At 36.5% G+C, this 24,519-nt stretch overlaps 1 protein-coding gene across 7 annotated transcripts in view; it reads right to left on the bottom strand.

Annotated features, from left to right (window-relative positions):
* STIM2 (stromal interaction molecule 2) overlaps positions 1-24,519 on the bottom strand; it is a 188,674-nt gene that overhangs the window by 21,924 nt on the left and 142,231 nt on the right. For all 7 annotated transcript variants that reach the window (XM_055588205.1, XM_055588204.1, XM_055588206.1 and 4 more), the window contains exons 4-7: positions 13,177-13,288; positions 9,224-9,339; positions 4,413-4,590; positions 3,717-3,894 (exon numbers count right to left, since the gene is read on the bottom strand). In XM_055588205.1, the coding sequence (XP_055444180.1) occupies positions 3,717-3,894; positions 4,413-4,590; positions 9,224-9,339; positions 13,177-13,288 (584 nt within the window). The remainder of the gene's footprint in view (positions 1-3,716; positions 3,895-4,412; positions 4,591-9,223; positions 9,340-13,176; positions 13,289-24,519) is intronic.

Genomic DNA, 24,519 nt, shown 5'->3' with positions numbered 1-24,519 from the left:
CTAAGTATCTGAAAACATGGCTTCTGGACCTGACTTTATGATTTATACCTCTGTGAGCTTCTTTCAGAAAGGCAATGCCAAAGAATGCTCAAACTACCGCACAATTGCACTCATCTCACACACTAGGAAAAGTAATGCTCAAAATTCTCCAAACCAGGCTTCGGCATTATGTGAACCGTGAACTTCCTGATGTTCAAACTGGTTTTAGAAAAGGCAGAGGAACCAGAGATCAAATTGCCAACATCTGCCAGATCATGGAAAAAGCAAGAGAGTTCCAGAAAAACATCTATTTCTGCTTTATTGTCTATGCCAAAGCCTTTGACTGTGTGGATCACAATAAACTGTGGAAAATTCTCAAAGAGATGGGAATACCTGACCACCTGATCTGCCTCTTGAGAAATCTGTATGCAGGTCAGGAAGCAACAGTTAGAATTGGACATGGAACAACAGACTGGTTCCAAAGAGGAAAAGGAGTACATCAAGGCTGTATATTGTCACCATGCTTATTTAACTTATATGCAGAGTACATCATGAGAAACACTGGGCTGGAAGAAGCACAAGCTGGAATCAAGATTGCCGGGAGAAATATCAATCACCTCAGATATGCAGATGACACCACCCTTATGGCAGAAAGTGAAGAGAAACTAAAAAGCCTCTTGATGAAAGTGAAAGAGGAGAGTGAAAAAGTTGGCTTAAAGCTCAACATTCAGAAAACGAAGATCATGGCATCTGGTCCCATCACTTCACGGGAAATAGATGAGGAAACAGTGGAAACAGTGTCAGACTTTATTTTTCTGGGCTCCAAAATCACTGCAGATGGTGATTGCAGCCATGAAATTAAAAGACGCTTACTCCTTGGAAGGAAAGTTATGTCCAACCTAGATAGCATATTCAAAAGCAGAGACATTACTTTGCCAACAAAAGTCCATCTTGTAAAGGCTATGGTTTTTCCTGTGGTCATGTATGGATGTGAGAGTTGGACTGTGAAGAAAGCTGAGCACCGAAGAATTGATGCTTTTGAACTGTGGTGTTGGAGAAGACTCTTGAGAGTCCCTTGGACTGCAAGGAGATCCAACCAGTCCATTCTGAAGGATATCAGCCCCGGGATTTCTTTGGAAGAAATGATGCTGAAGCTGAAACTCCAGTTCTTTGGCCACCTCATGCGAAGAGTTGACTCATTGGAAAAGACTCTGATGCTGGGAGGGATTGGGGGCAGGAGAAGGGGACGACAGAGGATGAGATGGCTGGATGGCATCACTGACTCGATGGACGTGAGTCTGAGTGAACTCCGGGAGTTTGTGATGGACAGGGAGGCCTGGCATGCTGCGATTCATGGGGTCGCAAAGAGTCGGACATGACTGAGCGAGTGAACTGAACTGAACTGAGCTTCTTTCTTTCCTTTCTGAGGCTTATTGTTTCGTGTATAACAGGGGTACTATGATTTGTCCTGATTTTAAGTTTCTTAAGACTTTAAGAACAAAATAATTTATGTATTTAAACCACACAAAATATAAAGTGGTACTATTATTCATCCAAAAGCTCTTGTTTAACGGAAATTAACAAAATATGTACCAGTTTTTCTGCCTTTTAATTTTGAGGAGTTCATTACCCATCACATAAAATACAATAAAGCTTTAAACTATGTGGAATTGTGGATTATGTGACATAATATGTAAATTAATTTCCCAGTTAAACTTACTTATATAAACAAAGCTTTTAATAGCAGTATGGGAAAACATGGACTTTGGAATAAGACGCATGTAATCATCTTCCCTTTGCCACATAATAGCTGTGTTACCTATGGCAAGTTATTTAACTTCTCTGCGTACACATATCATCTGTAAATGAGAATGTATCTATGTACAGTGAGGATTAAAATTTATGAGCAAACCATTTGCAATGATGTACACAGCATCAAGTTTTGGCACACAGTAAGCACTCATAAAATTGTGTTTCTTGTTACTATAATCATATTGGATAGAGTTCTTTTTAAATACCCAATTCTCTCCTTTACACTTACTGACTGAGGATCTCATTAGGATCATTAAGTTTGTGCTGGGTTGTAATATCCTGGTAATCTTAGGTTCTGCCATGGAGTGCAAGGCCTCGAGGCTCCAAGCCCCAGACTAGAATACTTGTGATTAAGAGGTCCTTCCTTACATGGTGTCTTTTCCTCTCACTGAGAGGCAGTCTCCATTATAATATGCTATCAGTTTATATCTCTATAGAAGATTTCCCTCTACTGCTTTCTGATTTGTTCTTTCTTATCTGCAAAGATCAGAAAAATAGTTAACAAACTTTTTAGTTTAGCACTGGGAACAAACCAAGACTTGAATTCTCATTGAGAAGAGGTATGGAGTTGTCACAGAAGTAAAAAACATAAAATTAATTCTCAAACACAGGGTAATTTTAGCTAGGCCTTTTTTGTGAACTCCTTGCTTCTTTACTACATTCTGTAGAAAGAAGGTTCTGTCAGGTAAACAGGACCAGACTGAAAAATAAGTCTAGGAGTCATTTTAGAGAACAAACTCCTTACAGGGAAAAGACTCAAAAGACAATGTCTAGGGTATGAGAGAAAGAAAAGTTAACAGTTAACAAAAGAGATAGCTGCATTCAGTCAGAGAAGTCCTACCAAAAATGACAATCCTGAAGGAACTAGCACCATACACTGAAAATTTTCTGATGAGTTTTAGTTTAAACCAAAACTCATTCATTACTTAATTTTTATTTCATATTTAGCACTTGACTGAGAAGGCAACAGTGGATAAAGCAAAGTGGGAGGCAGAATACCTAAGTTCTTGGCCCTGTCTTACGAGTCACTCTCTAAACTTGAACACACTTTTTTGTCTTCATTTTGTTCCTCAGATTCTTTATCAGTAAAGAAAGGGTCAAAGTCAGAAGAAGGAGATGACATTATGGAGCAGAGGTTGGAGGGACAGGCTTTGAGGAGGAAGGAAGGGGCCATGAGCCAAGAAATGCAGGCAGCCTCTAGAAGTTGGACAAGGCAAGGAAACAGATCCTCCCCAGAGCCTCCAGAAGGAATGCAGCCTTGTAGACCTATTTTAGACTCTGACTGCAAGAACTCTAAGATAATAATGATGTGTTGTTTTAAGCCACTAAGTTTGTGGTAATTTTTTGTAGCAGAATTAGAAAACTAATACATCTACCTATGAAGATATTCTCCTGCAACCTCCCCACCTTCTCTGAAGGATAGTGCAACGCCTGAATTCCATCCTGAGTAAATGCACAGTAGAAGCAGATACTGGAAAGGATACCTTTTGGACAACTTCAAAATCTGTAGCACAGAATGTTCTAAAACCATCTAACAGGATTCAAATGGATTTTTAATAGAGATTATTAACATGAGCAGAGAAGTTTAACATTACACATACTAATACTTTACTACTAGGTTATAGTCAGAAACTGAGACATACTACAGATGTTAAATAAACATCTTGGGTTTACTCAAGACAACATGGCAAGGGCTAGGACTTCATGAATGAGTGAACATAATGCTAACTTTATCTTTTAGTTGGTTCTTTGTATTTTGCTGTATGAACTCTGCCCAATGCTAACAATATGAACAGGTGACCCTATTACTGACCAAGAAAGAATATATGATGGAACAAAATGTAGGAGACTGAACAAAATAAAAAAAAAATCCTCAGAGTAACAATACAAATTTCCTCACAAACTCTTCTTAAAAATGTAAATACCTGTTCCAATTCCTGCTCTGCATACTGACGTCTACTCAGTTCACATTCAGCTCCCTCCCTCAGCTCTCTCAGTCGAAAAGCTTCTTCCTTTGCATAATTGATTTCATCCATCATTTTGCGCTCCAGATTTTGCTTTTCTACGGCAACATTTCTGTTTTCTTCCTGTGCCTTTTCAAGCCTTACAGAATAAACATGAAAATTCCTCACAAAAGTTTCCAAAATTTCATTATTTTAGTGAAGAATAAATATGTATCAAGTAATAATATACATGTTTTGATCAAAATTCACAGCCATTTCTATTAATCTTAAATTTGGACAAAAAAAATCAGGTAACGTACTAGATAGCTATTTGGTTTATCTTGGCCTAAAAATACAGAAATAGCATGGAAATACTCTTCAGGAAAAAGACTTTTCAAAAATTGATAATTATTTAAGTCATGTTTAAAATAAAATTTAACTACACATGTAATTCTACCTACATTTGATTTCCACTTGTCTTCTACCCATTTATTCCCTAATGCATACCTTTTTAATAAATTTGTAATTATGACCTTTCTAAAAATGTGAAATGAAGTGTACGCACAATTCCTGATATATATATCAATCTAAATACAAATGCATAAGCACATGCCCATATTACATATTCACAAACTGTATGGTCCCACATAAGATTTATAGCTTTTTTTATCTACTCACCTCTCTTGTAAGTCCATTAGACTTTGCTCTGCAGTTTGTAGACTCTCTAAGTCTTTCATCATTTTTGCAACATGCTCTTTTGATGTCTTATTCTGCGTATAAGCAAACCAACACCCTCCAACACCAATTACTATAGAAACTGTAAGGATAAAATCCTTCATCCAGTTATGAGGAGGGCCTATCAAGAGAATTACAGATGGCAAATTAATCTGAGTATCACAAAATCTCAATACACATGGCCACTTAATTTAAAAAGTAGTAGATATCTAAAAACAAAATATGAAGATGTTCCTCCCATATATAAGCCCCAGCCTTTTACAAATTTTTTTCTTCAAATAATCAATGAGTTTATGATAACTACCTGATATACTAGACCTATAGGAGGCAGGGGCTTCCCCAGTGGCTCAGTGGTAAAGAATCTGGTTGCAATGCAGGAAATGCAGTTTCGTTCCCTGGGTCAGGAAGGTCCCCTGGAAGAGGAAATGGCAACCCACTCCAGTATTCCTGCCTGGGAAATGCCATGGACAGAGAAGCCTGGCGGGCTATAGTCCATGGGGTCACAAAATCAAGACAGTATGGTACTGGCACAAAGACAGAAATATAGATCAATGGAACAAAATAGAAAGCCCAGAGATAAATCCACACACATATGGACACCTTATCTTTGACAAAGGAGGCAAGAATATACAATGGATTAAAGACAATCTCTTTAACAAGTGGTGCTGGGAAATCTGGTCAACCACTTGTAAAAGAATGAAACTAGAACACTTTCTAACACCATACACAAAAATAAACTCAAAATGGATTAAAGATCTAAACGTAAGACCAGAAACTATAAAACTCCTAGAGAAGAACATAGGCAAAACACTCTCTGACATACATCACAGCAGGATCCTCTATGACCCACCTGCCAGAATATTGGAAATAAAAGCAAAAATAAACAAATGGGACCTAATTAACCTTAAAAGCTTCTGCACATCAAAGGAAACTATTAGCAAGGTGAAAAGACAGCCTTCAGAATGGGAGAAGATAATAGCAAATGAAGCAACTGACAAACAACTAATCTCGAGAATATACAAGCAACTCCTACAGCTCAACTCCAGAAAAATAAACGACCCAATCAAAAAATGGTCCAAAGAACTAAATAGACATTTCTCCAAAGAAGACATACAGATGGCTAACAAACACATGAAAAGATGCTCAACATCACTCATTATCAGAGAAATGCAAATCAAAACCACTATGAGGTACCATTTCACACCAGTCAGAATGGCTGCGATCCAAAAGTCTACAAGTAATAAATGCTGGAGAGGGTGTGGAGAAAAGGGAACCCTCTTACACTGTTGGTGGGAATGCAAACTAGTACAGCCACTATGGAGAACAGTGTGGAGATTCCTTAAAAAACTGGAAATAGACATGCCTTATGATCCAGCAATCCCACTGCTGGGCATACACACTGAGGAAACCAGAAGGGAAAGAGACACGTGTACCCCAATGTTCAGCGCAGCACTGTTTATAATAGCCAGGACATGGAAGCAACCTAGATGTCCATCAGCAGATGAATGGATAAGAAAGCAGTGGTACATATACACAATGGAGTATTACTCAGCCATTAAAAAGAATACATTTGAATCAGTTCTAATGAGGTGGATGAAACTGGAGCCTATTATACAGAGTGAAGTAAGCCAGAAAGAAAAACACCAATACAGTATACTAATGCATATATATGGAATTTAGAAAGATGGTAACAATAACCCTGTGTACGAGACAGCAAAAGAGACACTGATGTATAGAACAGTCTTATGGACTCTGTGGGAGAGGGAGAGGGTGGGAAGATTTGGGAGAATGGCATTGAAACATGTAAAATATCATGTATGAAACGAGTTGCCAGTCCAGGTTCGATGCACGATACTAGATGCTTGGGGCTGGTGCACTGGGACGACCCAGAGGGATGGAATGGGGAGGGAGGAGGGAGGAGGGTTCAGGATGGGGAACACATGTATACCTGTGGCGGATTCATTTTGATATTTGGCAAAACTAATACAATTATGTAAAGTTTAAAAATAAAATAAAATTTAAAAAAAAAAAAAAAAAAGAGCTGGAAATGACTGAGCAACTAAACCACAACAACAGGGGGCAGAGATAACCCCACATGGATGCACTATGCCCCTGCTGGTACAGGAGTTAGTGACAAAAATCCTGGGGCATTCTGAAAAAGCACAGTATCTCCAATCACATACACAGGGAATGGTCCTCTATGGGGTAAAGAGTCATAACGAGTATCACCATCACCAGCCCAACTCCCTTCCTTCAGACAGTTAGGTAGTGGCCATGCTTTAATACAAAAACTGAAACCCTAATCATTCACCAGAAAGCTTTCTTCCCAAGCATGTAGCCACATAACTAGTTAGGATTAATCAGTGATTCTCAACTGAGAGGGACACTTCCCTCCAGCAGACGTTTGACAATTTTTGCTTGTCACAATTCAGGAAGTGGAAGTAGGGCTATTTGCTACTGGTATCCAGTAGGTAGAGGCCAGGGATGTTGCTAAACACCCAATAATGTACAAGATAATCTCTTTCCTGCTCCCACTCTGGTGATAACAAAGAATTATACAGCCTAGAATGCAAATAGTGGCAAGGTTGAGAAATCACGGGTCAAATGATCATGACAAGCCATGTTTTAGGTGGTTTTTTGCCAGAGAGATCTGGGTGACTCGAGGGAAACAGGTGCCAGGGATAGATGTAACCCCCACACTTACTTGTTTCTAAAGTAAGGAGCAAGGAGCCAGGGCCTATTGTCTTCAGTAATACAAAACACAGAAACCACTAGTCAAATAATTTCCTAGTTTATCTCTGAATGCAGGGGCTCAATTGAGGGATGCAGGGTAACTAATAAAACATGATGTATTATTTGATGTATTGCAAAGAGATTATAGGTGTTCAGTGAAAAACTGCCTAGCTGCCCATACCTCTGGCAGGAAGGAGATATTTTCCATGTTCGACAAGATGACAAGCTCCACAGAAATGAAAAGTTCTCATGCTTATAAGCCTAGGGTTTGTGTATGTTTACATGGTGTGATAAACAGCATGCTCCATGCCAGAGATCCTCAGCGCTACATATTTTCATACCCTCACCTACAGTGAAAGAGATTCTCTCTTCACTCTTTGGCAGAAGGCTAAAGTTTCAAAAGGATTTGTTTTTATTCTGCCTCAGGCTGAGAGGTTCAGCTCAGGCTCCGGTTCAAATATGAGACTTATTCAGGCTGAACTATAATCACCAGAAATAATAATAAAAAGAGGGACAAGTCTCAAACTATACAACAAATACCATGAACTGGTAAGGATTTCAGTGAAAACTCCTTTAAAATGTATCTCTATTCACTGGATACTGCTAGTTTTTTTTTTTTTTTTTTTTTAAATAATCTTAATGTGGGTGTTCCAACCATAAGGTTCATTCACTCAAGTAATAATTCTAAGACAAACACATTAAAAAGGTAATGCATCATTAACTTCTAAACTGGTTTGTTTATTAATACATTTGTTTTCAACATTCTTTGAGACTAGTTTGGTTTCTTTACAAATGATAATACTGTTTGGCTTACAGAATAGTTTGTTCTTGGATCAATAAAATAAAAATATCCCCAATCAACCTGTATATAGAGACAAATGCTATAGTTTAATTCCTATTTTAACCAATAATTCACATGAAAAAACTAGAGTGACTCTCACAGAAGACAATCCCCAATAGATTCAGTTGAAAACTCAGGACAAGGAAAAGGTTAGAAAGGGTGTCATCTCCATGGAATGCTTGGCATTTCAATAGTGTTCTATTTCCTAGGGTTTGTAATTCCCACCAACAGTGCATTTCCACCAACTCTCACAAAGGGGGTTCCAGCTGTTTCACCAGCTGCTCTTTTAGCCTGAGCCAAAACAGAACCACCAGTAAACTCATGGAATGCATCAAACCTCTCCAGTAACCCTAGCAGGGGCACCCCCAATGCAGTATCATAGAAATCTATAAGCCTCTTAACTAAAAACTGAGGTAAAATAAACATTAGTTTCTTCATTTATAATTTGTGAAAACCATTTTTCCAGAATTAACTCAGTTGTTCCGTTTTGAAAAATAAAATTCCTCTAAAATGTGTACTCTTCAAACAATTTTCCCCCAAAGCTTTCTGAAATCTGAAATTAAATGACGTAAACAAATTAAACTTCCCTTCTGGGAAGAAAGTATTCCTGTCAGGTAAAGAAGAAGGCTTATTTTCCTTACAAATATGACAAAGCAATTTCTTAAATGTTCTTCCTCAGAACAATCAAAGAATATTCTCCACCTTGTGCTTCTGCCAGAATAGTCTGTTCCTTTATACAGTTTCAAGCAGGCCTCTAGGGCCACTGTTTTTGATCTGTATCTTAAAAATCCTTTTCCTGGTAATTAATCAAATCCAGTTGGGATTTATTATTTCATGTCATCAAGATAGTGGGAATGCACCTTTTAAAACAAGGACTCTAGTGAATATCGAACTATAATAACAAACATTAAAACTGCTATAGAGTTTTAAATCTAGAAATTTAATCAACTTACATACAGTTTTACAACTTTCTACATCAGTAACCAGCTTTGAAAATACCACATGGGATATTTCAATGACAGAAAATCTCATCCTATAAATCTTTTAAGATAGTATTATACTCTTATACCCAACAGAGGATTCTTCTGGTCTACTACCTTTCTTACTTTTTCCTTCTTTAAATAACAACAGATGATCTGATTACTCTTTTTCATCATATTTTGTGCGAGAGAATACTAACGCGTTAGAGGTCCGAACAAAACCACATCCAGCGCCTTGAGCTGAAGTTTTTGTCTATGACTCCGGTCGCTGATTTTCAACTGAGAGATCATAAATGAAAATTCATGTACTGCTATCCTGTTCATTTAAAAAAATATATATATTAAAAATATTACTAGGAGGTACATTTAAATATTTCCGCAACACACTTAATACTTATATATATTAGTGATGATTACTTTAAGAGTTCACCCAAGTGCAATTTAATACTTTACTATATGCAACAAAAACCTTTTCAGTGCAAGCTCAGCAGTGCAAAGACTTCTGTATGTCAATAATTTCATTGCTATATTGATGTTTTTGTTTTTCTAAGGTTTCTTTATGCTATAAATTAATGTGATTCAGAAATTTATCAAATTCAAAATATTTTATGATTATTAAATTACCTCTGGCATTTTACCATCATTTCATAAACAACAAGAAAATTGTAAGCAATTTACTTATTAACACAGCAGACTTAATCATTCTCAATTTAGATCATATTCATTTTCTTTATAAATATCATTTTAAAAACCTGTACCTTTACATTCTAATATTTAAACTATTTAAAAGTTCACTGAAGTCATAAATGAAAAGTAAAAAGTCATCGCTGGTTGGGGGAATAAATTGAGGAATATTTGTAATAAGAAGTATAGAACCATTTCACTAGCAATGAAGAAAGTCTGCAGGGTGCCAAAAGGCTCAGGGGAAATAAGGAAATAAAATTTCTTTGTTTTGGACTTCCAATCCAAGCAGGCCAGTAGTTAAGATGTCTTATCAACCAAGTGGGATACAAAGACGAATTTTATGACACAAAGTATAATAATAATAATAAAACTGTTAATAACAATGACAATTAAAAAAATAAGCATGTATTATGTGCTGAGTACTGTGCCAAGAACTTTTCAAACTCAAAAAATTCTATAATATATGTAAAATTGCCATTTTATAAATGAGGAAACTATGGCAGCTGTAACTTGCCCAAGATGACATAATTAGTAAGAAGACAATTAGTAAGTAAGACAATCCCAATTATCTATGATTCCAATGACTGAACTCTGAACCTTTTATTTAGGAAGATTTCAGGTTACAGAACTCCTATGAGGTTTCCACAAAACTTTAGAGAGTAAAGAACTCTAACTTTCCCTATAGAAAATGCCTACATTCATCATCTCTGTGGGTAACCTTTTGTGTGTAAGCTCTTGTCACATCTTTAATATGACACTTATTAAAGTGCCTGAAGGCAAACTGTGTCTTATCTCTTTATCCCCAAACCTAGCATGGTGCTTGGCAAAAGTAGATGCTTGATAAATGTTTATGTAATAGATGAATGAATGCATGGATGGGGGCAAGAATGAATAGCAATACTATCAGTACACAAAATTTAAGAGAGACAATGAGATGTAGTAAAAACGAAACTATAAAAGAGAATTTTATGCAAAGTTCAATATGAGTCCAGAGGTGGAAGGGATTCTACCTGAGTGGGTGAGGATGTCAGGGAAGTTCACACAGGTCTGAAAGGAATGAGGAGGCATGTGTCAGGTGAAGAGAGCCTTAGTATAAGCTCTGGTAACAGAATTACAGAATATAGAAAATACAGTAAAAGGCTTAAGATAACCATGACATGAAAACGAACATAGTTTTACCTACCTACTACACATGTAATAGTATTTTAAGGTCACAGAAAGGAAACAAAATAATGAATTACTGTAGGTATGTGTACATCTGGAATGTGTAATACATTTCTTATACATTCTTACAAACAGCTCTTATATCTACAGTTACACTACAAAAAGCTTTGTGACTTAGGTAATTAATTGCTACTGCCCCTTTGAATGGACTCCTCTAATCTCTATCACCACATAAAAGGGGCTTGATGAAGACTATGCCAGTTTTTCTTTCCCCTCCATTCAAAAAGGCACCAGTAGGCTGACCTAAAAGTTGAACTTCTACATTTATAAGTTTTCTTCTGTAGTAACATGTTCACTATTTTGAAAAACTTATCTTGATTAAGTGTGATGTTATCTCAACAATTCTACCAGAATTTGAGGTTATCTCTGATAACTTTCAGGCTTCCCAGATGGCTCAGTGGTAAAGAATCTGCCTGCAATGCAGGAGATGCAGGTTTGATCCCTGGGTCTGGAAGGTCCCCTGGAGGAGGAAATGGCAACCTACTCCAGTATTCTTACCTGGGAAAGCCCATGGACAGAGGAGCCTGGTAGGCTACAGGCCATGGAGTCACAAAAGAGTCTGACGTGACTTAGTGACTAAAAAACTGAAAATGTTTACTTCACTAAAACAAAAAAAGTGGCCATAACATGTACAGTCAAAATATTGAGCAGCCTGTTTATTTCATGTTGTTATTATGTAAAGAAACTTTCCAAAGGACCACATAAGAAAAGTTGTATAAGTCACAGGGTTAACATAAACAACTTAAAAAACCCTAATCCCACCTTAATGCTCTACTATTCTGTTTTAACTTAGAAATGTGTCTTATTTAAAAAGCAAGAACTCAATTTTTTTTCTTCTTTCCAGCATCTAGTTGCACCATGAATATAAAAAATACTTAATATAAACTTACTGATTTGACTCTTAACCCCATTAATTTCATCATTATAGTCATGTGCACAGTAAAATCAGAAATACTGATGCTCAGAATACATTTAAGGAGATATGGAAACTTTCAACTCGATCTAAAATACCAACTTCTAAGCAAAAAAAAGCTGTATACTTAAATAAGATACAGGCAGGCAAATTGATTAGAAATATGCATATAATAATAGACAACACTATTAAAGTCTTTTTTGATACAGAAACAATCTAAGTTTGAATGGAACATGAGCAATCTTGTAAGGGTCAAATTTCAGTGAAATTTCTGCAAATTTTAACATTTAAATCTTTAGTGATTATTAGGTTAACTAACGGAATTTTTAAATATAATTTAGAAAAGTAGTGACAATTAATTCCAGACATCTAAGGGATAAACTAGCATCTTATACTTTGGTATCAGATCTATCCAGGTTCAAATACTACCTTGGGCAAAATATCTAAATTCTTTCTGACTTGGTTTCTTCAATCTATAAAATGGGAATAATAGTACATACTTAATTTTAACCTGAAGCTTAAATGAGATAATACAAAGCATCTCTGTGTAATATACATTCAAAAATAATTACTATCATTTACCTTTAGTAAATGTTTAGTTTAAATTAAAAAGTTTAATAAAACTTTTTTTTGAGATTTAACTTATTGTCTCTAATATTAAGTGGTTATTGCCGTTATTAAAAGAACAACAATTAAGAGATATCTGTATATTAATCCATTCAAATAGGTTTTCTCATATCAAATGAATAAGTTTTGTTACTTTTACCACAGGTTCAGAGGTTGGTTCTTTGATTTATCTAAGGAGAAGGCAATGGCACCCCACTCCAGTACTTTTGCCTAGAAAATCCCATGGACGGAGGAGCCTGATAGGCTGCAGTCCATGGGGTCACTAGAGTTGGACACGACTGAGCGACTTCACTTTGACTTTTCACTTTCATGCATTGGAAAAGGAAATGGCAACCCACTCCAGTGTTCTTGCCTGGAGAATCCCAGGGACGGGGGAGCCCGGTGGGCTGCCGTCTATGCGGTCGCACAGAGTCGGACACAAATGAAGCGACTTAGCAGTAGCAGCAGCAGCAAAAAAGATATAGTTGACCCATCTTCTAATTCTCAAATTACTTTCTCTAGAAATAATTTTCTTCAAAGACCTGATTATTCAAGCAAGAAAAACTGATTAAAACTTACAAATTCATACCTTACATGTGTCAAAGAATGGATATATTTATAATATTTTCTTTGAGTCCTTAGCCACAGAAGTAACTTAATTGAAAAGTGACCTTACTCTCGAGGAGTAGGAAAAAAAAAAAAAACACTTGGATAATAAAGACCCACCTGGGAAGCGTTGTCCCTTTGACATTGTTGTCTCTAAAATTCTTCTCATATTGGGGTAGTTCAACAAATTCTATCAACCATTGAAGTGTGTCCTCAAGGGTCCAATTATGAACTACAAAAGATAAAAACAAAGAATATTTTAAACACATGTGCTTTCAGAATTTATAAAAATTATATATATGTATATACATACATATATAACACTACTGTAACTTCACAGGAAATAACGATGTTAGACTGAATTTTCAATTTAATCACTAATAAGTACTAAAATAATGTTTGGCATTATATGAGAAGCTCAAAACAATGGAGACATACCTCCTACCCTTAAGGGCTTACAATCTAGAACAGAGAGGACACATAAAGGAAAAGAGAACAAAACATTAGCATGTTTAATTCTAAAATAAGCATCTATGCAAATTTGAACAGGATGAAATAATCTACTATTTCCCTGGCTGTAAAAAAACTTACCAGATATATATTCATTCTTCCTTTCATTTAACCATCCATCCACATAACATTATAAACCTTCTCAGTATCAGATTCCATTCTAGGCACTGGGAATATAGCAGTAAAGAAGACGGATAAACTCCTTGCCTTCATAAAACAAATTCTTTTGGGAGTAGGCAGGGGCAATTAATAAAAGGAGGAAGAAAAGAGGAAGAATTTCAGATAATGATCAGCTATTACAAAAGAAAGGAAAGATGTCAGGGTAAGTTTCTCTGAGGAGCTGTTACCTGATTTAAGACCCAAAAACTGCAAGGAGCCAACACTGTGATGATCTTGGAGAAAAAACAATCCAAACAGACTTAAAAGCTGGTGTAAAAACCTTACGGAATGAACCAGCTGTGTATGAGGGATAGAGTGCAGTCAGAAGGGCCAGTCCAAAAAAGATTTTCAAGAATTCTGGATATCTTTCAATAAGAAGAGGAAGAAGTAAATAATCTATGCTTTTAAAATAGCACTCTCCACTGTGGAGAATGAATTGTGGGAGACAAGACTGAAAACAAAGAGAAATAAGACCAGTCCTTATCCAAGCAAAAGGAGTTACTGTCTTGGACCAAGGTTCTAATAGAGGATATAGTGACAAGTGGCCAGATTCAGGACGTATTCTGGGGAAAATGCTTTTAGATGTTCTGATGAAATGGATGGAAGCTGGTAGGCAGAAGAAAGTCTAAAGAAGCACAGAGAGTGCTTCCACTAATTAAGATAGGAAAGAGTGAGGAGGACTAGACTTGGGTGGCAAGTAGGGGCAGGTGATAGGGACCAAAAGTTCTACTTTTAGACATTATAACATGTCTAAACATTTGAAGTATGTATCAGATATTTAAGCGCAGATAGACAAGAGCAGTCAGATATACAAATCTTGAGCTTACAGAAAAGTAAGGTTAGGAATAGAGACATAAATTAGGAGTCATGAGCATACAGATGGTCTTTAGACTGAATGAGATCACCCAAAAGAGCTAAAGATAGCTATTACTGGATTCTAAGAGACTGGCTCCAAATCATGAAGAAAAGGACAACTAACATCTCTTCTCCTAGACACTTACTTTGAATTAAGCCCTTTATATGCATTTTTCCCTTTAAGCCTTAAAAATAAAGAAACAAACAAAAATTTACACAACATGATTATCTCCATTCTGGAGATAAGAAACTGAGAAGTTAATGGGATCGAGACAGTCAATAGCAGAACTGGATCTCAACTCAGGCCAACTGACCTCAGGACCTGATTCTATGCTACTGTGAGAGGAATAATATTAAATAACAGTAGAGATAAACAAGCAGTTAAATACTGGAAGCAGCTAAAGACATTCTACTTCAAGAAGAACAAAGACAAGTTTATCCAAAGGAAAGGATATGAATGTGCTGGAAAAAAGAAGAGCTCCATATTCGTCTTCATACATACTTTGAAGATGTGGAAAAACAAAATGCTTACAGATCACAGAAAAGGCCAAAGGAGAGGAAAGGAAAAAAGTGAGCAATAAAAGCAGATGTGGGAATCCATCTGTGATAAACCTGAGATGAGATCTTCCTGAGTATGAACTTACTTTTACAAGCAAGGCTGGATGTTCACAATCTGCATTTTTCATTAAGTAAATCAGAAACAAAACATTAACAAAAATTAACTCATAAATAACATACAACATTTGATAATTTTATACTGAGACAGCTTTGACAATTTTTTTAAATGAGCTCTCCTTCTTGTGTTCCTGCCGTTAAGACTGGGCATGTGCCTGAGGCTGCTGTACCCATTTAGCCAAATAACTTAGAATAAATATCAGCCAAAGGTTCAGGCCCTGGGTGCTCTCCACTGAATTTAATACATGCAAAGTAGCTTTTTTTTTTTTTAAGTTTCTTCCTATTCAAGACGAACTGCACTGAGAACTGCCTGGTCTGAGACTCTGCCAAGAAACCGACAGCACAGCTGCACCTCACACACCCACACGAAAACTTCAGCCAAGATAACAGGATAAGATGCTGTCATGTCCATGGCTGTTCATCTGATCAACAGCAAAAGCCTAAACACTCCAGTGCATCAAAATATTCTCTCAATTATCAATGAAATAAGACAGAAAAGAAGAAAAATCAAATGAAGAAGAAGACATGTTTAAAGTACCCAAATTCTAGTATTATTCCATCTGCTAAGTAGAGAATTACACTGGTGCTAAAGTAATTTTCTTTACAATGAATCTGTAAAACTACAAAATTCTAACACAGAGCACACAGTTTGCTTTGGGGTGCGGGGGGTTGGGGGCTCATTTCATTGTCTTTTTCTCATGCTTTTTGGTTTCTTTGGTAATGTCCGGTAAGTATCTTCTCAGGACCAGGACCTGTACTGTATGTATATTAGCTTTCTCTGCTCCAAATTCAGTAACTGTCTTTTGATTCTTAGGACAGATAATACTATGCCCTTCCTCGGGGTCTTTGCACACATGGCGTTTCCTCTTTCATTTTCTCCACCCCTCTGACTCACCTTTACCTATTTACTTTATTGAGCCTTCATATTGCAGATAAAACTTTAATTCCTTGGGGAACCTTCTCAAACACTGCTATACGATCATACATCACACTGTACTTTTAGGCGTAGCATTTAACATAGCATTTATGATTATTTGTTTCTATGATTATTGTTTTAACATCTGTTTATACCTCTCAAGCATAAGTTTCTTGCTCACTCTTCTATCCCTAGCACTTGGTACACAAAAGGTGCTCAACAAGATTCTCTCAAATAAATGAAGCAGACTGTGTTTGTAATTGACAACTACTATGAAAATCTATTTTTACATTTTAGAAAGGAGATTCAAACAGAAAGAGGAACTTTTCTGTGTAAGAAATTTTTGTTGGCAAAAGAGTTATTAAGAATTATCTGGAAATCAACTATACTTCAATTTTTAAAAAGTAAACTTAAAAAAATTATCCAGTTCTTTATTATCCAAGTCTCACTGCCTCATGCGCTCTTGCTAAACAGTATTTCCACCAGAGGGCAGACAGAGGAGGATAATGTATTTCTTTAAAAATATAGATTTTTTTCTTTTAGTCTATCTGCAAAGCTATGGAAATGTCAGTTTCTACACTGTTAAAATTCTATTGTTTCTGCTAGAAACTGCGACCAGCGCTACAGGTTGTTGTCTTTGAGTGATCTAGGACAATTTATCCCAATATCAACAGAAAGAACTCTGGAATTAAAACAGACCTGATTCCAGTCCCAGGAACTCAATTTCTCAGCACAAAAAATAATGAAACTGAGCTAGACCATCTTTAAAATTCATTCAAATTCTTTGTTTTTGATTTCATTATAATGAACAAAAGATGATGTTTAAAATACTGCTAGACTGTTAACCTAGAACAGTAGATTATAGAATGATGAGAGGGGGAAAATTAACTCTAAGGACTTTCAGGACAGCAACAAAACTGTTCCTATTAAACACTGGGAGATTTGCAAAGCTTATTTCCAAAACCACTGCAACAACTCTTTGAAGTAGGTACTTTCATCATCATACTGAACCTGTTAGTTTATGAAGGTGAAGTTCTTAATTAGCTAAAACAGATTACTAAATGGTCAAACCAGGTTTCAGAACAAGTCCATGTCTAGAATCGTTTACCACTGTACAATAACGTTACCTCTTTAGAGTCAGGTAAATGGCCCTCATAATCAAATTAGGCACTTCAAGTAAACAGTTTATGCTCCACACTTGCAACCATGTATGTAGCTTTCTAAATCTGCCATATTCCCACATGTCATTCCTTTAACCTGGAACGGCATGCCCATCTTCTTCCTTGTCAGGCTGCTCTTCCTTAGCCTTTGAGACCCAGATCAGGAACTCACTCCTCCATGAAGTTTTCCCTGTCTATCCATTTCTAGATTACAGTTGCTCTTCCTCATGCCCCTGATCACATGTACATATATCTGCCATAGGATTTATCCATGTGCTCTAATGAAATCGTCCGTGCTTGTGTTACCCTCTGGCTGATGAGTTCCTCAAGGGCAGGAACTTGTTCTGCCTAACACAGTGATTATTAACACCATAATGCCACATCCCTTTGATTAGGATTTTACATATTAATATACACTATATTTAACATCTCCAAACCACATCTGTGAGACAGCTGCTTCTCTACAGTCTATGCAAGAACCTTGGCCAATAGAGGCCATATAACTGTAATGTAGTCACACAGCTAGAATTTGACTCTAATCTTGTGACCCCAAGTTCACTGACAATATAGGTGGCTCCTGATTTAAAAGAAGTGCTCATTATTTAACTTTAAAACTCAAAACACATTTTCTCTTAGAATCAAAGCTTCTGAACATATAGCATTAATAGTAATTCAAGAGTTAAACATTACATATGAGCAATCTGCCACGGGTAATTGTGTTAATGGAGTCAGGATTCCACTAGAGACATCAAGTAAGCACCAGGGCCTACTGAAGGCCCGGCAATAGTAACACAATAGCCCAGTGGAGCTATGCCAGTTCTTCATCATGGCACTGGCTTCTACCACTTGAAAAGGGGGCTCTACCAGGCTGAAGGGTAAGATTTCAAAGAGATTTCAGGAGATTCAGAGCTGCAGCAGGGCTCTGGACCAAAGGAAGTACTGTGAGACAGGGGAGAATGGGGACAGGATGGTGACTAGAAGCAAATCTCCAGGAGATAAGAGGGTGTGGGGGGTGCACATTTATGGATTTTTCACAGGATCACAGGCAAGATGAGGATTCTCCTTTCCATTATCTCCCTTTGCTGCTAGCTAAAGAGCTATTTCTGTAATAAGGGATGAGATTCCTGGTTCTGTACCAGAACAGCTTCCCTTTCTTCCCCTTATCCTAACTGTTATTATCAATCCTACCTCCACATAATTATTTTGGATCAGCACTTTAAAGAGAAAAATTATAACTGTGCTTAAGAAGAGAAAGCTTTTAGACAGCAGCAGGAGCTGTAGTAATGAGGAGAATGAAGAGATAGGAAAGGCTAGAAATACCCAGCAACAGAGTAAAGAAAGGAACATTCCTGTGGCCATTTAACAAAAGCAGGCTTCCAAAAAAGATGCATGAGTCATGCATAGGTACATCCTCAATTGAACAAATGAGCTTATAAGGAGAAGAAACACCAACTGAAAGCAATGTCTCCCTCCCCTGAATTTCTATAGTACTTACTATTCCTACCAAATGGCATATCATATGTGCTGCCTTATTTTGTAACTATTTGCTTAATTACATCTTATGTTCCTACCATATTGTAAGTTTCCAGCAGCTCAGCATAAAGTTGCCATTTAAGTATTAGCTGAATATATAACTGACTTTTTTCTTCCTTAAAGAACCTGTTTTGTTTTTAATTGTGTCCACTTGCTATCCCATAGTTGTATGAAAGACATATGATACTGTTTTCACAATATCACATTTCAAAGTAACAATGGAGAATCCCTGACTCCAAAAGAAGATCATAGGAACTTTTAACATGTTGGAAGTTAGAAGGTGCCAGTTTATAGCCATGTATGTGACATTAGGATGAGGTAAGAATTTGTGTGCTTCCTGTCCATTCCTGCCTCAAGCAAATGTGATAGAAACAAAAACTGTGAAAGAGAAACTTCAGGAGATTAAAATACATGTATTTACTTGCTCATTTCATCTATAAAATGCAATCTTATAAAACTTTTTCCAGTGGTCATGTATGGATATAAGAGTTGGACTATAAAGAAAGCTGAACGCAGAAGAATTGATGCTTTTGAACTTTGGTGATGGAGAAGACTCTTGAGGGTCCCTTGGACTCAAGGAGATCCAACCAGTCCATCCTAAAGGAGATCAGTCCTGGGTGTTCATTGGAAGGACTGATGTTGAAGCTGAAACTCCAATACTTTGGCCACCTGATGTGAAGAGTTGACTCATTTGAAAAGACCCTGATGCTAGGAAAGATTGAGGGCAGGAGGAGAAGTGGACGATGGAGGATGAGATGGTTGGATGGCATCACCGACTCAATGAACATGGGTTTGGGTGGACTCCAGGAGTTGGTGTTGGACAGGGAGGCCTGGCGTGCTGCAGTTCATGGGGTCGCAAAGAGTCGGACACGACTGAGTGACTGAACTGAACTGAATGCACCCAGTGCAGTTAGCCATATACTTGTGTTCAGTTCAGTTCAGTTCATTAAGTTATAGGCCTAAAAATACAAAACAGCTTTGTGAAGTACCACCACCTAAGTTTTCATCTGTTATATTTAATATAAGTACAAGCTGTCCTAAAAGCCTTCAAATATGATTTGTGAAATCACCTCAATTCTGTTGGGGGGTGGGGGGGAGGGCGGGGGACTAATTACAAAGCATTAGTGTGCATGTAGAGACATGTTAATACAGCAGCACCTAACACTTTATAAGCACTTAGCAAGTTCCAGCAACTGGGCTAAATGCTTTATGTGAACTATCTCATGAAATCCTATGAAGTAGGTTTTAGGAGTAATATAATCTTGGTTTACAGATCAGGAAGCTGAGGCTCAGAGAGTATGAGTAACTTGTCTAAATTCACACACAAAGTAAGCAGTGGAGATAGGATTCAAAACAGTATCTGTTGACTTCAAAGCCCCAGCTCTTCACCATTACACTCCTTGTTCTCCTCTCCTCTGTATTAATGAGAATATTTCAAAATTTTCCAAATTCACAATTAGCTGTGTCACACCTTGGATATATTTATATCTACACCATGGATATAATACATATAACACATCATTTACATTTACTCTGCATTTCATTTCTTAATATCTTTCTTTCTTACTACTTTTTAAAAAGTCCTACATTCTAAATTTATGATACCATATCTAACGTTCTTAATATTAAGAAAGCAACTGGCTTAACAGTTTCTTTTGGCAAACTACGTATTTTAGAAAAATCAATTCCTAATATCCTAATACAGTACTGTACAGCTAAACACGTTACAGTTACTACACATGTACTACTTTCTAATAAAGTATGAAAACTTCTTTGTAAGTATCAAAAGGTATGGTAGGAGGGTCAGGAAGGAGAAAGTAAAAATATTGTTAATGAAAGTAACTATCCTTAAAGCTGGCTATATGAAATGGTTAGTGAAAGAAGTTCTATATTTTGAAGCTACCCAGATACACAACCTAAAAACTATTGTCATTTGAAAAATATCTCAATTATTGTCATGTTTATGTGAAGTGCTAATTTCTAAAATATAGGTGCAACCCGTATTCACAACTTTTCCAAAGTCTATTTCAACTAAGAATTTCAAGTTACAAAAGACTCAGAAGTTCTTATAGTGACAGTCATAACTTATTATGGGAAAATGCAACTGACTGAAGGTTCAACATAGCAAGACTTTGGTGAAAAGCAACTTTAATGAAATATAATATAAACATAAAAAATAAGTTTTTCAAATATAAAAAATGAAAAAATGTAAAGCCTTCCACACTCCATCTTAACTCAGGCGGTTTACAGACTTTGTGGTGTCCAGAGCTCAGAGTGAGATTTTAGCTGATCAGCTGCTCAGGACCATCAAGAGAGGCTTATCTTTAGAACAGAGCAAGCATGTGAGCGCCTCGGATGCATGGTGGTCAGCGGGGCATGTCTCTGTAACATGGACTAAATTCCTGCACTATGCTATATTTGGACACCTAAGAGCCACACCCTGAACTTGGGAAGCCTAAATATCAGTAGTTGTATCCAAGAGAAATAACTACACACTTTCTCTCAGGAGCTCCTTACCTTTCATCATTCAAGAATTACATGTAATTTTTAGGCATCCTAGATAAATATTGGTAAATGTCTCAATGCTCAGAGTTCAAAAATTACAAGGGTATTGTTCTCTTCCCAACAGTGGTACAATGGACACTAAGAGAAGATTTTAATACTTTTCGTATTGTCAAGTGCATTCTTATCATTTAAACAAGAATATGCCATCAACACCTGTTTTCATGAAGATTATGAAAGATAACAAAGACATATCTAAAAACAGAAACTGCAGAAACACTGAATCTCAAAATTGTATGACTGTAAAATTAACAAAACGTATGAGGAAATAACTCTTAGGAATGGTAAATAGTAAGTATCATTACTTATAACAAATAAGTAAGTTCAAGGAGTCTACTTACTTTATGTATCAGTCAATAAAATAGTGGACTCAATGGCTATAAAGGAACTAAATGTTTAGTCAAGTTTTCCTAAATATCTCATTATGGCATCATTGAAGACATCACCTTAGGGACTGAGTGGATGAATTTCTAGTTACGTATCTTCCATTTTACACTCAGCCCTTGACCTTTTTTTTTAAACCCCAAACTGAGGCTATAAAGAGTAATTCACATCAAATGAAAACAAGTTCTTTAAGGGCAAACAATACCTCTCGTTCATTTCTATACTCACAACACGCTATACAATGCCAAAAATATAACACGCACTAACAAATGTGGAATGGCAGGTGTTTCTTAGGAACTCAATTAATGCTTGCTGGATAAGTGAGTGAATAATAAAATGATTTATTAACCAAAGCTGCCAGGAAAATGTCACCTTTGCATTCACTCTTAGAGTGGCATTTCTAGATAAAGCAACAAACTTTTCAAAAGTATGGTTAAACTTCATAAAAAAGAGAGAATGATACTTTCAAAGAATATGTTAATAACAAAATAACAAAAACAATTCTAAATTACAGCTTTACAAATGTTTGCTTTATTTTCTGCTAAGAGTTCAAAAATGCTCACATTTTTTTTCTCTTGGAATTTGAAAGTCTCTTCAAAAGACTACCTGCACAGGTGACTTGGGATTTTTTTATTCAACAAATATTTACTGAGTGCACAGTAATTACTAGCGGGCACTAGATAAAACATCAGAGACAAGAAATTATTACTAAGACTAATGTAAAGCTTAATGTAAGAAAATGTATTGACTTCAAGGAGTTCAACAAATGATGAACACAACGTCCAGTTAATACATACTTTATTTCTAAAGAGTATTAAATCAAAGGTCAGATAAAAATTGAGCTTTCACAGTTTCATGTCACACATCTCTGGGCAAGAAGAGACATTACATGAGAAACGTGTTAATCCTTATTTCTTCCAGAATAGAAAAATTCACCAATTTCCATGGTAAAAGCATTTTCAAGATAATGTTACTCAGGAAATTTGTTTGATATGACTCTTTCTAGGACATCTAGCATCTGAAACAGTTCACAAATTATATTAGCTGCATTTGGTATACAGCATTTTCCAATTTAGGCTTCATCTACTATATACATTACTAACACCAAAACAACTTTTAGGAAAAGTTTACTTGTTTTTTGAGTACTACTGACACAATGATTAAAACATTAAAATACTAAATGGCACCCCCATTTACAGGGGACTTTTTCAATAGCTAGAGTTATGTGATAAAGGAAAAATGTGAATAATGTGCTTTAGTAATAAAAATAAATTCATAAAGAAAATAATGTGCTTCAATAATAAAAATAAATTCATAAAGATGGACTCCTGAACACCATGTCACTGTACAGTGCTCACTCAACTTCTCTCCAAGGTCTGTTTTTTAACTCTCATATTGCCCAACAGTAGCTGAGTTCCATATGAGGAGGGGAAGGTAGACTACTGGTGGTCAGAGTCTGCATATGAGGACATGGGAATACTAGGTCCATACAAGGCAAGCTCCTCAGTGAGGTAACAGCCCAATGGTGTCAAGAGACTGAAAATGTACAGGCGGACTGAGCTAACTAGAAAATACATTGATGATAACAGAGCTAGTTTTTTCGTGATTGGTGAAAAGAGATAGCTCAGTTGGTAAAGAATCTGCCAGCAATGCAGGAGACCTCGGTTCAATTCCTGGGTTGGGACGATCTGCTGAAGAAGGGATAGGCCACCCACTCCAGTATTCTTGGGCTTCTCCTGTGGCTCAGCTGGTAAAGAATCTGCCTGCAATGCGGGAGACCTGGGTTCCATCCCTGGCGGAAAGGCTACCCACTCCAGTATTCTGGCCTGGAGAATTCCATGGACTGTATAGTCCATGGGGTCACAAAGAGTCGGACATAACCGAGAGATAAATAGGACATGAAGTCAACTAAATAAACCAGCTAGAATTAATCCAGTAGTGTTAGACTGCTATCAGTGTGAACTAGTATCAGGTATCAGTGAGAACTCATGACTTTTAATATACAGAGAGAAGTAAATATAGGGGTGTGTTTCTTAACTCTCGCTACTGAGAGGGCCTGGGAATAATACCTCAATATCAGTGTGCAAATCTTGGTTTCTAAACACTACCTCAACTAGAAGTAACCAGAACTCCTTGGAGTAATGGTTGTTTCCAGAGGTAGAGCTAAGAAATAACAAAATAAGCCTAGAACAGCTTTTTGTGCCAGAATATAAGGAAGGCTTAAAAAACTGTGGAGACACACATATAAAATAATAGAAAAGTTAGCTTGAAAGGTTTGCAACAGTCATATCTGGGACAATTAAAGCATCAAAATAACCAAAGCAACAAACTCACTGAATAACGTTGATATCCAGGCACCATGCTGATATAAATGAATAAATACAGAAGATCAATTTTCAGATCAGTCATAAGATTTTGATATTCATTATTTCTCCCACTTCTATTTTCAAGATATGCCTTTTATCTCCCACCATCTTCACAGGACAAGATGTTAATATACTCTGTTTAATTTTTCCTTATATTAGAATGCAACTAATAAATAGAAGGAATGACGGGATTTTAAAAACTATAATTTGACAACCATCAGAGTAACAATTAATTCAGGCAAAAAATAGTCATGTATGCTAAAATCAGTGGGTGAAAAGAGATGAGGGATGTGATGTTACAAAGCCTCCAAGTTTCTCTTCATAAAAAAATACTAACTACAAA

Source organism: Bubalus kerabau, chromosome 7, assembly GCF_029407905.1.
Source record: "Bubalus kerabau isolate K-KA32 ecotype Philippines breed swamp buffalo chromosome 7, PCC_UOA_SB_1v2, whole genome shotgun sequence".
NCBI classification, from domain to species: domain Eukaryota; kingdom Metazoa; phylum Chordata; class Mammalia; order Artiodactyla; family Bovidae; genus Bubalus; species Bubalus kerabau.
The sequence above is the reverse complement of the archived record's forward strand: the minus strand, read 5'-3'. Positions and strand labels throughout refer to the sequence as shown.